General features: G+C 41.0%; 1 protein-coding gene and 1 pseudogene across 1 annotated transcript in view; one reads left to right on the top strand and one right to left on the bottom strand.

Moving 5' to 3' along the window:
- Positions 1–15,549, bottom strand: part of PHF20 (PHD finger protein 20) — a 143,937-nt gene that overhangs the window by 65,973 nt on the left and 62,415 nt on the right. Inside the window, exons 4-7 of the mRNA XM_021689055.2 lie at positions 15,321–15,405; positions 7,633–7,712; positions 4,624–5,011; positions 161–274 (exon numbers count right to left, since the gene is read on the bottom strand). Of these exons, the coding sequence (XP_021544730.1) occupies positions 161–274; positions 4,624–5,011; positions 7,633–7,712; positions 15,321–15,405 (667 nt within the window). The remainder of the gene's footprint in view (positions 1–160; positions 275–4,623; positions 5,012–7,632; positions 7,713–15,320; positions 15,406–15,549) is intronic.
- On the top strand, positions 5,658–5,996 carry LOC110579415 (annotated as a pseudogene).

Raw genomic sequence — 15,549 nt, 5'->3', positions numbered from 1 at the left:
AACTCCTTCTTATCCAACCCAAACCATCCACATTAGCTCCTGTGACCAAAAACAGCATTAGAGCCTAAATATACGGAGTAGGAAACAACATGAATACAGAGCAGGTTAACCCAATCAACATCAAGTTCTAGACACACACATACACAAACCAGAGACTCACATGAATTTTTGTCAAGCCGGGGACGTTTTAACGGGACTTCACTTCCTTTTGATATTTTCCGCCTTCTCAATTCCAATGTTATCGGCTGCAAAGTTTGAGAGTTCGAATCCACAGCTACAGTGTATATAAAACAACACAAAAGAAGTTATGTAATTTCTTCATGCCCAATCCTGATTATATATAGATAACACACACACACACACACACATATAATAAACAGACCCCCAAAAGGCTAATAAGAAAATAAAAGTGTAATAGGTGAGAAACCACTTCCTTAAATATGAGATGCTGACACCCTGTAGACTGACCTCCTTCATCTCTTTCTTTTTTAAAGATTTATTTAAGTAATCTCTACACCCAATGTGGGACACAAACTCACGACCACAACATCCACAACATCAAGAGTCACATGTTCTACCAACTGAGCCAAACAGGCACCCCTTCCTTCATCTCTTTTTTTGGTTTCTCCTATGACCCAGCTCTGCATACACTTCTTTTTTTTTAAGATTTTATTTATTTGACAGAGAGAGACACAGCGAGAGAGGGAACACAAGCAGGCGGAGTGGGAGAGGGAGAAGCAGGTTCCCCGCAAAGCAGGGAGCCCGATGCGGGGCTTGGTCCCAGGACCCTGGGATCATGACCTGAGCCGAAGGCAGACGCTCAACAACTGAGCCACCCAGGCGCCCCTCTGCATACATTTCTCTTCTAAATCCTCTCTTTTAAACAATGGGTGGCTCAGTCGGTTAAGTGTCTGCCTTTGGCTCAGGTCAGGCTCAGGTCAATGTCTCAGAGTGCAGTCCTGGGATCCAGCCCTGCTTCAGGCTCCCTGCTCAGCGGGGAGTCTGTTTCTCCCCCTCCTTACCCTCCCCACCTCCCTTTTTTAAAAAAGATTTTATTTATTTATTTGAGAGAGTGAGCATGGGGCGGGGAATAGACAGAGAGGGAGAAGCAGGGAGCCCAATGCGGCGTTTAATCCAGGACCCGAGGATCATGACTTGAGCCAAAGGCAGACACTTAACTGACTGAGCCACCTATGCACCCTCAACATGACTACTATAAAATATGAAGGTGCAAGGGCAATAAAAAAAAGTCATTTTTATCACCATCAAATCTCCTCATCAAAACTTGACTTATCCAATACTCAGGAAATCCACCATTCAGGCTAATTCCTAAGATGCGTACCTGGGACTATAGTTTGAATATTGTTTTCAATCTCTACTTGTTAAATTAGTTAGCTTGGCACTGGTCCTGGTTATGAGGGACCAAAAAGAATGTCAACATTTATAACCTCTTAAAAACAATTCCAGAAAAATCTCAGGAGACTATGCTATTTGATAGTGTTCCAGGCAAGGCTGCTGATCCCAACAAATCCAGCTCTGACATAATTTAGCAGTGCAGACACTAAACTCTTGGATAGTATTCACTCTTTATTTTTAAACCCAACATTTAAGAAGCTCTCCCCAATCATGAAAGATGAGAATCCAAAAAACAGGCAGAAGAAAAAACAAAAGAAATGAAACTAGGAAGCTTGGGGGTAAGGCGGGGCTAAGGGGTCTGATGAAGGCTGAGAGAGAAGGAGAAAGGGGGAAAGAGTTGGGGAGGTGGCCCGCAGAGGGCTGGGGGTTTGGGCAATGGGGAAGAAGACTCACTGAAGACCAGTAGCTTCAGATCAGCCATGTCGAAAGGCCCAACAAGAGACAGGGCAGAGCTCTGAGGAGGCAAACCTAATGAGTATGCTGAACTCCTCGGCTGTGTTCAATCTTCCCAATGTGCCAACGTTATTTTGTTCCAAGTGGTGAGAACTTGGAAATCATACACATTCCAAATTAAACACAAATACAAACAACCCTCCCTAAATAGCTCAGATCCTGTTCCAATCAAATCTGTAAACTTTAGAGAGCTCAACGCTGCACTGGATCAATGAATTTTTTCCAAGCAATTTTTTTTTTTTTAAGATTTTATTTATTTATTTGACAGAGAGAGACACAGTGAGAGAGGGAACACAAGCAGGGGGAGTGGGAGAGGGAGAAGCAGGCTTCCTGCAGAGCAGGGAGCCCGATGCGGGGCTCGATCCCAGGACCCTGGGATCATGACCTGAGCCGAAGGCAGACGCTTAACGACTGAGCCACCCAGGCGCCCTTTCCAAGCAATTTTTAAAGGAGATTTGAACTACATAGAAGATACTTGGTAAGCATTCTTCACTTTGATACCACATACAAACCAGGGCTGACTACACAAAACATGAGTGTTTTACAGTTAAGAATCATCCGGGAAGGCTGTTAACAATTCCAGAGATTCTGACTGGGGAGAAATGCCTCAGGCAAACCTGGAAAACACCATTTCTCTATTAAATCAATCCTACCTGGTATGAAACTTACACTTAACAAAATGAAAGCAATAAACTGAATGCCTCCCCACCTTTTTTTAATCTGAGTGAAGTCATATGGCTTCATGGGGCAGTCAGCAAAGTTGAGTACAACTAACCCAGTACGTACTTTCCAGAGGGTACAAGCCAGAGCATGAACAGCTAAAGGGGAATCTGTTTCAGAGCACTCAATTCCCATATATATATGCTTTCCTAAGCTGAGATGAGGACACATCAGACTTCCACCAGTTCTCATTTTCCACCTCTTCTTGCATAAGTGCCCTTCTTCCACTTACATAAAAAAGTCTGCCTAACGCTCATCCTACATCTTAACATGGTACACTGCCCAGAGGTTTAAAACCTCCAGACCTTCTCAGTTGGAGTTCCTCATTTGAACAGAGAACACAGAGGTAAGTTTCTCAATTCTCCCAAGTATGGTTTACAACTAGTACCATTCTCAATGCATGGAAGAGACATCAATGCACTATGGATGCCTTAGGCAGTTGGGGTTTAATTCTCTCCCAGAATCCTAAGGAGAAAGCCAGTGAATTTAGGCCACTGCTGTCAGACAGAAATATAACGAGAGCCACAAATGCAAGCCACGTGTGTAATTTTCAACTTTTTAGTTTAAAAAAAAAGTAAATTTAATTTTAAGAATATATTTTAACCCAATACATCCAAAAACGTCATTTTGACATGTAATCAACATTAAAAATTGAGATATTTTACGGGGTTCTTTTGTACCTAGTATTTCAATTCCAGAGTATATTTTACACTCACAGCACATCTCAATTCAGACCACCCACATTTCAGCTACTCAACAGCCACATGTGGCTAGTGGCTACCATACTGGACAGTGCAGGTCTAGGCCATAAAGAGGCCTACGGGCAATTCCAGCATGCTCAGCTTTTGAGGGCTAAACTCAGTTACAACCATTAAAGGAGGAGATGGCTTAATTCATCTGGGAAGAAATCAATCTATATCTAATTTCCTATCTAAAAGTTAGAACTCAGATGTGAGAAAGCTGTCTACTGGGAATGAATACTAATATTTATTTGAAGTAAATTAAGGCAGACTTTTTTCCACAGAAATTAAGTCTGATGTACCTGCCTGGATTGATAGGACTCACTTTGCATTCCACATCATGCAGGACCAATGAATGAGCTAACTCTGTAGCTCTGCAGTTTTAATGAAAATCGATTTAATGATTTTCAAAGCAAAAAGTATTTAAAATATAAATATGTCATTTGCAGCTGTTTAAACTTGTGAGAAAAAATAGCTATCACTCTAAAATGTACTAAAGGATTCTGTTTTTCAATATTCGTGTAGGAAATATACAAGCAAGAATGTGTGAAGACCACTGCCAGATTATCCTAGCCAGCATTCAGACTAGAGATCCTATGGGTTCCTCATGCCACTGAACTGATCGAGAGAAAGAGTGTTTGATCTAGGAAGAAATTCAGGATGTGTTTTATTCTTGGATATTCCTGAAGAATTCTAAATTTCAACTTTTTAAAATAACTATACATTCTTCCCTAAACCTGTACGCTTTAACCTTAACTCTTACCAATTAGTCATCTCAGTTTTTTACTTAGACTGTGAAAATGTCCAACCCATAATCACTCTCCAGAGAGCTCAACTTCAAAATGCACCCATGCCTTCCTAGGTCCAGTGGTCTTTGATCCAGGCTCTGTCAGACACCCACATCTAATTACTTCTTTCCTCTTTCATGTCTCTCAGGAAAACTATTATTTCCTAATCCCAGGTTCTATTAAGCTTACTTAAACTGAGATCATTTGAATAGGCACAGGCAAAAGGCCTCAGCTTATTAGTTTTTACCATATAAGCTGAAACATCTAGTGGACAGTTATGTACCACCCCAGAAGCTTAGTCAAGGACATGTTTTACAACTTACATTCATCTGGATACATGCCTCCCTTAAAATTCAGCTCCACAAACATAACTTATTTTCAGATCACAGGATGATTCAAAGTCAGTCACAAAAATGAACTGAAGTATGGAAGTGATAAAGAATCACCAAGAGCCACAGAAGAACACTCTGGCATTGCCCAATGCAGACCCCACTTGGGAAACTCACCAGTAGGAGCTATGGAAGGGGGCCTGCCTCGTTTTCTTTTTGGCTCCCTCAAGTTTTCTTGTGGGCTCTTCACAATGTCATTTTCAGGTTTTTTATCCACTTGAGCATCTCCAGAATACTCTCTGTCATTTTCTGAAATGTTCTCCTTATCTTCCTTCTCGTTCTTGGGAAGGCTCTTCTCTGACACCTTCCCCTTTTCAGAACAAATTAACTTTCCTTCTTTATCAGGCTGCTTGGGTCGCTTTTCTGTCTTCAAGGCTTTGTCCTCCTTGTCTTTCTTCACATTGACAGTGGCTTTTCTTTGCTCTTTAAACTTCTCTCGTTTATCAGGAGATGATGGAAGACTTTTGTGATCTGTTTCTTTAGGCCTAGCATTACCCACAATATTCTAAAATGAGCAAAATAGCGATGAAACACACTTTGTGATTACTTGCAAATATAAAATCAGATGGTTTTTTGCAAATGTATGAAGACAAACAAATTAAAACAGGATATATGCTTTGTCACATAATGGAAAGAACCACTGAAAATATCCATCCATACTCTGAGGCTTGAGAATGAATCCTAAATTTTAAAAAGGCAACAGTCATGTTCAATTCCTTCTGACACAGAGTGATCTCCCCTATTTTGATTATTAATAAGTCACTAGATAATTAAAGGGACAGACAAATACCCCAGGAACTTCTTCTGCAAAGCAATCTTTCTGACAGAGGTGTTCTAAGAAAATGCCGGGACCACGACCCGAGCCAAAGGCAGACACTTAATGACTGAGCCACCCAGGCACCCCTCATTTTTATTTTCTTTGTGCTTTTCTATAGTGTTCAAATTTTCTACAGCTCATGTATTGTTTTTATAACTTCAAAAAAAGTTAATGTTCCTAATATATAAATTATCAAAACATTTAGAGCAGTATGATCACACAGAAAAAACTTCAATCTATTCTAATAATATATGAAAAGAGCTTTAAAAATTGTCTATGACAGATATTTTTAAGAAGTTAAGCTTTGGAGGTACGTGACCATCCATCCACTGTCATGGCCGGGCCAGGGGCTGCTTTCCATCACTTGGGCACCTTGTCGAGGGCTGGGGCCTGAGGCTTGGCCTCCTACAGGACGCAGGGCACCCAGTTTCCAGATGCCTATGGGAAGAAGCTCTTCGACAAGGCCAACAAACACCACTTCTTACACAGCCTGGTCCTATTACGGGTGTCCTGTTGTAGAAAGCCCCTCAGGGCCGGGTTACTACTAGCCTCTAGAACCATCTTATTCTGCACCAGCTTTTACTACCAGGTTGAGTGCAGACCCAGTTTCCAGACTTTGGCCCCTGTGGGAGGGAGCCTGCTAATCTTGGGCTGGCTTGCCATGGTTATTTGAGCTTCCTTGTATTTAAGGTACTTTCTGGGTACTTTTTTAAGAGCTGGAGCAGGAAGGGGATTAAAAGAGAAAGGCAAATTTAAAAAATAATTAAAAAAAAAAAAGAAGTTAAGCTTTGTATGTAGCCATTATGGAACCCTAGATCCTTAGGGCTGAAGAGACCTGAGAAGTCGTTTATGCAAATACAATGCTCTCTTGGGGAAAAAAAACAAACAAGCAGGAACTGTGGGCCTATGCCTGACCACCCACCAGGTCTGAGATGAGGTGAGACACTCAGGGATAGCTGGGAATTGGGAACTGAAGCACCCACAAATCCACACTGGGTAAGGTGCTCATCTCCAACCCAAAGCACCACAAGTGCTATCAATCAATTTATTCAGTACAGCAGAGTAAACAGTTGAATGTTTGTTATCTGGAGCCCCGGACTTCCACTTGGGGAATTCTAGATACAGTCTTGACAATTCTGAATAAGTTCTTATCTACACAGTCCTCTATCTGTATTAACTCATTCCACAAACTCATCATACAAATTGCCAAATTTAAGGCCAAAATAACATTTTACTTATTTTTTTAATTTTAAGTAAACTACACTACATGTGGGGCTCAAACTCACAACCCTGTGATCCAGAGTCACATGCTCTACTGACTGAGCCAGTCAGGAACCCCACAAAATAACATTTTAGAGTACTGTATAGCAGCTCCTTAGATGCCTGAGGGTCAAATGATCACAGAGAAAACATCTTCAGGGCTAAACCTTTATAACTGTTTCAAGTGTCTTTTAAAGGAAAACCAGCAAAAGGGAAAAACATTCTTAATGCTACCTTTAAAGATATCATGAGACATAACCCTCTGAAATTGCTAAATATATGTATGTACAGAAGAATTTACTAAAATTTGTGATAAGTAGAGGCATTTGATAAGAAAAGACACAACAGGTTCCAGCATCACCAAATACTGTCACATCAACAACTACTCAAAAAGTTAACAAGTAGTAACAATCAGAAGTTTTAAAACATCAATACCCAAATCCTGACCTTGCTTTCCCAACTATTTCATTAAGGCATAAACATGAAAAAGACTAAAGGGGAAAAATGTATGAAAAGAGTAGGCAACATTTCTAGATGGCCCATATTTCCTATATCAAAACTCCTGTGTCATGCTCAAGCAAATACATGCATGGTGCCTGGAACAACAGGAAACAAAATTTTCAAACAAGGCATATCTAGCACAAGCAATTGCCAAATTCATGCCAAACTATAGTTCTGAAACCACCAAGTCATGGTCGTGAGCTAAAGGACAAAGTTAGATGAGGAGAAAATACACTCTAGGTTTCCTCAAGCATTAGCAAGTTCCCTATGATGAATAACAGTTCTAAGGACAGGGCACAGGGATAGAGAAAAAAAGAATAATAACCAGACAGTTTTGAGAAAAGATGAGGAAAACAGATAACAGGAAATGGCAGAGAGACAAATATTAACAATTTCTGAAAACTTGTGTATTGCTTTCTAGTGAAATTGTGTCAGGTGAAGGAAATAAAGACTTTGCCATCATAAACAAATGTAACGTCTTTATTTGAGAAACAGAACTACAATGTTAGCATTATTCATACCACAAAGCACAAAACCACATTTCTCACCTGATCTTTGGAAAAAGCTTTGACATGAATATGTTTGACAGTCTGAACTACTCCATCATAAAATTTCACAGTGTAAGTACCTAAAATTTAAGAAGATATCATGATTTAACTTACAGTTTCATGAAAGCAACAAAACTTTTCAAAGCATAAACACAAAGGAGCTCCAACCACAATAATAAATGTATGAGAATTAAAATATTAAGAAACACATGCAGTCTTATTTATGTTCAAGATAATAAGCAGTATGCATGCCTTCATTTCTTAGTCAAGATTACATAGTAGGTTTTCTCTTTATCTATACAGATCAAAATCCATCTGCTTTTTGATGGAAAAAAAGAATTGCATTGAATTTAGGCCAAGAACAAAGAGCAGTAAAACAATTAAGAATGTGACAAAAATGCAGTTTTATTTATTGCTTGGTGAATTATTAATTTTTATCAATCTTTATTTTCTGGGCTTAAGAGTAGTAATATCTTTTAAACTTTAAAAGAAACATGACTGCTTACTAAAGGTATCATGTTTTTAGAGGTCACATTCATCTCATAATCCATATGAATAACCTTCATGTAACCACATCTAAACACACTTGGCCAAAACACTAAATGGTGCCTGCTACCTTACCAGTTTTATTCCATTAGAAAAAGAAATCTAACAAAAATCACTTTGCTATAAGACTGAAGCTGAAAATCCAAATAATCTTCATCCCAAATAAGGCATCCAACTGCAAAAGTTCTCCTTAGTTGCACTCAAACCAACTATTTCAAACTTTTGCATCTTAGAACCCACCTCTCCCCTCACCCACCTTTGTTTTTCTTTTTTTTTGGTCCCAGGGATTTAAAAAAAAAAAATCACAGTTAATCTTGTCAAGATTACCAGTGAATTACTGGTAACCACATAACAGTTTACTACAGGTAAACATGGTAAGTTTTCAGGATCAATTTGCCACCAAACAGGGAAGGAAAAAAAAAAATCCCTGGGAGTAAAAGAATGCGACAAGGAAGCCAAAGACCTTCTGGCTAGTTACAGCCTTCTTCATACACTCTCTACCCTCCCCAAACCACCCCACCTCTCCTCCAGTCCTAAATAGGCCCCTGTCAATGGCTAGCCACCTCTAATGAAAGCCTCACTCTGTAGTGTTCAAAGTCCAATGCAATCTTAGCCCAATTATTTTCCAAACTTTGTTTCTCTTTACCAATATACAATTTAAAGTGATGAGCTAATTGCCACCTAATGAAACTGCCTTGTGACATTTCCGCCTCCACATCTTTATCAAAGTATTTTCCTGCCTAGAATGTCCTAGTCATTGACCCTTAAGCACTCAGCTCAAATGACCACAATAGTTCTGTAAAAGCTTCCTGACTTCCTAGCTAGAAAGATTTTTCCCTACTCTGAACTTCTCTAAGACTCATTTTGGCACCTCGCCTGCAGGGCCTCAGATTAGATCTACCTTCATATAGAAGGCAGATACCAAATCAGAGGCAGGCTCCCCAAGGCCAGGGACCACATCTCACACCCAATTTCTCTCTCACACAGCATCTGGTTCACTGTAGACCAGGGATTCTCGAAGTTTTAACAAGTGTTTCAGGTGATTCTGGTGTATTGCCACAGACAATTAGTAATTACCTACTGAACTTTACTCCTGGTATTATAAAATAAAGTTGATTATCCGTCACAAGTATCACCGACACAGAACAAAGTGGCTAGCAAACTAGATACAAGGATATATAGTTATGCTTGGTTGGTTAAAACAAGCAATAAGACATGAGGCTATGATAAGGGATTCTACATAAGGCAGCTCAGCAATGACTGATGAATTCTTACAACAAAGGCCTGGGATCCTGTCTTCCTGCCTCTATTTGGCAAGCAAAGAAGCAATGATAAGCAATGCTATGGAACTCTAAACATACCCTTTACAAGCAACCATGACGTGGTTCTGGCCAGCCTGCAAATGGGGTCATTAAGAACCCAACTCTCATGAAATCTTAAATATCAAGTGTGCCAACAAGCCACCCAAGCCTATACCTCTTCAACTATCTTACCAAGAAAGAAAGTTAGCATCAACTATATCAAAATGAAAACTGTCCATTTTTACAGACATTTCAAACATCCAGAAGGACATTTTCAGCCATCTGAGGTCAATTTTGAAGCTTACTCCTGATGGCAGGCTCAAAATGGAGGCCTTAAATGAAGGGGTGTGCCCTGAGTTCGAAAAAGAGCTAAAAGAGAGCTAAGCAGACCTGGGAGTAGAACCTAAGCCTCTCTGCTGACCTCTGACCAATTCTTCTTCCACCACCCCAAACTGCCTATTCCTCAAGTCCCTCAGCCTAAAGTCCAAACCAGAGACCCAAAGCATCAACGGCCATTCTAAAATGACCCACGCTATGGCCAAAGGTACTCAGGAATCACTGTCTTTAGACAGCAATATCCTGGCCCTGACCCTTTTTACTTCCAAAGAACTATAAAGGATCATCTTAAAACATTCTCCCTTGATCGTGTACACAGCCTAACTTGGGCTTCAATAAATCAGAAGGAAAAAAACAACATATCCCATGGACAACGATGGCCTAGGCCCACTTCTGGAAAAAGGCCCCAAATCTACTTTAATGGTTCCTGTACAACTAAAAGAATGTCTTCCCGGGGCGCCTGGGTGGCTCAGCTGGTTAAGCATCTGCCTGAGACTCAGGTCATGATCCTGTAGTCTGCTTCTCCCTCTCCCTTTGCCCCTCCCCCAGCTCATAGGTGTGTTTGTGTGTGTGCATGCGCTCACGCATGTGTGTGTGTGTCAAATAAAAAAATAAAATCTTTTTTAAAAAAATTAAAAATAAAAATAAATGTTTTCTCATGGGATCCTCCTGTGGGTGGCTGACAATAGAGCTTTCCCATGGCCACAGACAACATCTAACAAGTAACATGTAAATGACAGAAAAATAAGTGCATCCTTAACACAAAGGCCCCCTGCCTCAGGTTCCCTTCAGAAGCCCCTGTCCTTACACATGCCAGGTGAAACAAAGCTTCCTGGTCTTGCCCCTCTGGGGGTTAAGAACTCAGTGTATCAGACAACCTTATAGCAGTCAGTAGGTGCAGAAGCGATGTAAGGAAAAAAAAAAAACCCAGAGATGCATAGAAAGCTGATCTTCTGTAGGACCAAGGAAATAGGGAAGCACAGGTGACTCTGGATAGATATCTGTTGTTCTTGAAATCTACCATAACTGTGACTCAAGGGCCCTTTCTCTATCCCACTCATCTCCAAGAGTCAAAGAATTCCAGAATGCCATGAATAGGAGACTCAAAGTTTTCAAACATGGATTCTCAATGTCTTGAGGTTCCTGTACATGTACCTCAGGGGTTGAGCAGAGAGATATGCACATGTTTGCAGGTATACCTTCCCCTCCCCCATTTTTTCTTCTTAGCAATTTTACTAATGGGCTTAGGTTCTGTAGCTAACAACTTCTAAAAATGCTTATCTATTCTAATTCCTTCTTCGAGTTCTAACTGCTCAAACGAGTCCAGAGAACAGGTAGTGAACTGCCAGTAATCACAGAGCAGGGACTGGGACCAGATCCTGACCCCCACTCGGGGCTCTCAAGACACCACCAGGCTCCAGAAAGTACTGACCATCTACACCCATCATCACATCAGGCGTGTATGCACACACACCCAATGAACACCCACTGCTGACAACTCCTGCCATTTTAGGAAAACTCTGCACTAGAGAGGCAGCCTGGTACTGTGGAAACTACAGTTCAGGATCTTTGAAGCCCCACAGACCTGTATTCAGTTCACAGCTCTACCATTCATGTACGGGCTCTGTAACCTCAAGCAACTTCTCCTGTGAGCTTAGTTCCTCCTCTGTAAAATGATGGGGTTGATGGCAACAACCTTTCCATGTTTGTGTGAATACTAAATGAGATCAGATATGGAAATTGCTTAGCAAAGGAACTGTTACAGAGCAAAGGATCAATAAGTGGTTCCAATTACTACCATCCACCAATCACTTTAAAAGGGAAGCACCAACCCCTTCCCCACAAAGAGGTAAGAGCCACACTAGCCCCTGCGTGTGTGGGCCTAAATCCTCCTTTTATCCCTGTGCAAAGCTGTTCACAGTCCCAACATCCCCACATTTCAAATGCAGGATCACTTACAGCATGAAGAAGACAAAAAATAGTAACTGCTTCAACAAGAGACTCTAGAAATAAGACCATTTCCATAAAATTTCCTGTTACAAATGCACACTTCAGGCATTGGACCGGAGACTGAACTGAGGGAACAAGGGACACGTGACCTAAGAATATGAATAATTTTAAGGAAGAGGGACCTGATTCGCCTGTTCGCGCAAGTTAAGGAACCACAGATCAACAGGAAGGAACAATTCCTCATTTTGTTGAAAATGCAAACCTACTTTCAGTTTCCCCCAGAGCATGCCTTGCAGAGCAGCAGGGTTCAGGATGGGGGACACAAAGCCCTGACACACAAGTGGCTCTGCCATCCCCAGTGTAACAAAGGGGAGCTGAGCAGCCCCAGCAAAGAGCTGAGGTCACCTCACCAGACATGGCTTCCAAACAAAGATTCACTGGAAACAGAATCCCATCCTTTACTCCAACACAGATAGCCGGGCTAACAAGGCTAAACACGTGTGGCTGCCTTCACATGAAATGATGCTTAATTGCCACTGCCAAAGAATTATTCCAGGTGAAAAGAACTAAATAACACTGCGCTGCCCTCCCCAGTTTCCAAGTGCTTAATTACAGCCTTAAGAAACTCTAAAGTTGCCACTGAGTTGTGTTTCAATCATGCCAGACTCCCAATGCCAGCAGCCTCAATGCTCAGCCTCAGGAAAACCACCAAGGAGGTTAAGAGTGGCAAGAAAATGAGGCCACGCCTTCCAAAGATTCATCTATAGGGTGTGACTTCACTATATGCCCAGCTACTCCTAGCAGCACCAACAAGACAGAATGACTTTAACGGGAAATAAAGGGGGCACCTTCCCAGCAGAGCTTCTCCTCACAGTGCCATCTGGCTGCGGTGGTCCCTGCTGCAGATGAAATTGAGGCAGAGCAGAAAACCAAGGAAAGAGTGGAAAAAAGAGCCCAGCACTGTCTCTCCCCATCCTGCAATTACTAGAATCATACTGAACTAGAAACCGTCCACCAGCTCCCATGGATAACATCTAACCTAAAGGCAGCACCTAAGAGTCATTATCTCGTCTCAAAATCAGGCACAGATCTGAGCTCTCACGAAGGCTAGCTTTCCTTCATATTCCTTCAGTGTGGCAATAATACCAACCAGCCAATTCCACTAACGTTCAGGATTTCCCCTCCCCCATGCCCTTCCTCTACTTTCCCTTCCAATTAGTCTCAAGCCCAGTAAGGACTTCAGACCCAAGAACTCTGGGGAAAACTGGTTCTGGCAGAAATCTCCACTCATATTCAATGTCCTTCAATGAACTAAAATTCACTGGACAGACTTCAGAGCTTACAGAACCAATATTATTAGGGTGACAAATGAACATTTTAGGGACAATCACTATCTGAAGACTCTCCCATAATTTTAGCTCATGGAGAAAATAAACTAAAAATATTTTTTAAAACAACTTCCAAAGCTCTGGTTGCCCCAGTTTAAAAGACATTTAAAAATCTTAACTATGGCCAAAAATTTGGCCAAAGACTTTCAGTCCTTAAATGATTATTTCAAAAAATTCCAGACCCATCAACATACAAAAAAAAAAACAGTAACTGCAGACAGGGGTCCCTCACTCCTCCCCTTATGATTTATCTGCACCATTCTGTTCCTGTCCTGCCTCCTCCAGGTGGCTATATAGCAACACCTACTTCACACTGCTTTGAACTAGTTTTTGTTTATTTGTTTCCCTTTAAATCCAAGATGCCCAGCTCTGGGCTCTGCAGATATTAGATGCAAACAGTAGGTTCCTAAGCCTCTACTGCCTCCACCAAGACACCACCCTACCCCTCTGCAAGACTGCTCCCAGGGTTCCCCAAACCCTTCTTACACAATCTGCCTTTTCTCCTTTGCCACTTCCTCACCCAACTCCCCGGGCCTCCTTTCTATCTTCCATATAACTCTGGGACATCACTGGATCCAAAGAGAAATGTTGCTTCCTTTCTACAACCTCCTTTATCTACAGAATTACCATGCTACTACTCACAACTTTTATCTAAGGGCCAGCCATTTCCCCAAGGGAGCACACCTCCAGATATGATTGATCAGCATAAATCAACCTAACAGACTTGCAGGAACACATCTATGTACATTTAGGACACCTATATCTCATATCATATGATTTAAATCCAGTAAGAGCAGAAAACATTGTTAATCTTGAAAATAAGACTCTAAAAAAGTAAACCATGTCATTTACTAAAAGGCAATTTAATAACATGTAAGCTTTCCTTTAAAATATATTTTTAGGCTAAAGTGATACATATGAAAAGTAGTAACAGGGATTTTATTTTGAACACAAGATTATAAAAGAAATTTAGGGAAACAAGGACCATCCAAAAAGACTTAATCAACCATAAGCTGGAGTATCACTAACTGCTTAGGCATTTAAAAAATACAACCTTGCTTTGGAAGCCTGAGGCAAGAGGATCGTGCTTTCAGGATAAGCTACATCTTAGTAGAGTTAACCCACACTGGCCTAACAGCTAGAAGGGTGGAGGTGGGGTGAATGTAGCAAAAGAGAAACAGAAAGTTCTGCCATATGCAAATGTATATTCATTTTTGACCATTTCAACCCATTCTCAGACAAAGCTTGGTCAGCCCCAGGTCCAGCATTTAACAGAGTGCTGAATGAATACTTGAATAACTTCACTGAATGAAAAGTCAATCTGGCCTTAGAGTCACCACTAACACTGGTACTAAAAGGCCTGACTGGCCTAAACATTCACTGAAGAGATCATGGACATACCACAAACATCCTGAAATAAAATACCCCTCCCCCCCCCAAAAAAAGGTATCACTCGGACCCAGAGTCTATTCTCTGAGTGTCAGGATGCTGACCATGCATATTTTCTTCTTAACCCTCCTTCTGCCTTTGTACTAGCAAAATGAGCCTCTTTGGGTCATGTTGCCAGTCTTGATTCCTCACAGGTTCCAAACTCTGGCAAAGGCATCCCAACTCAATGCTCTAAATCCCAGGGCCCCAATTTCAACTAGCAGCTTTGATATTACAGACTGCCCTCAATCATGTTGTATCAACAAAGCTTTTTTTTAAGTAGGCTCCACACCCAATGTGACCCCAAGATCATAGTCACATGCTCTACTGACTGAGCCAGCCAGGCACCCCTCACAAAGCATATTTTTAAGAAATGTTTATTAATGTCCACTTCATTTCTAGGCTATTCACAAATAATTAAAAGGAATATTAAGGCTTATTTCATCAATTATATTAGGAACTCCTGGACAAAAACCTGCACACTTACCAGCAGAGTGACAGATGAACCATTTTATGGAAAACTACTGCTAAAATTTAGGAGGCAAAGAATCAAATTCCTCTTTTTAACCCAGCTTTGTCTCCATTTATAATTTCTTCCTAATTCCTGACATAGTGATTAACTTGAAAAGAGAGGATTCCTAGGCAATAAATACATACTGAAAATACACTATCAGACTCTATTATTACAAATTCCCCCCCTAATGCATGAATAAAAACAATGACAACTAAAATGCCTTACCATCCTTGTTAACAGCAGTGACTTTGGCTGGGTAAAAACGACAATCAGACCAGCAAGCAAGGACCTGCTCGTTTATTTGAAATTCCTAAAAAGCATTAAAACAAAACAAAAAGACTGTTACCAATCCAGTTGCATAGTACGTACACAGTACCAGATTTTGTGAGAAAAGCTGACTGACAAGAGTGGGAAGGGGAGATAGCTACTGGGATGGAGGAAGATGTTTCTGCTG

This window comes from Neomonachus schauinslandi, chromosome 10, assembly GCF_002201575.2.
Source record: "Neomonachus schauinslandi chromosome 10, ASM220157v2, whole genome shotgun sequence".
Taxonomy (NCBI): Eukaryota; Metazoa; Chordata; class Mammalia; order Carnivora; family Phocidae; genus Neomonachus; species Neomonachus schauinslandi.
Note: the sequence above shows the minus strand (reverse complement) of the source record. Positions and strands in the feature narration are given on the sequence as shown.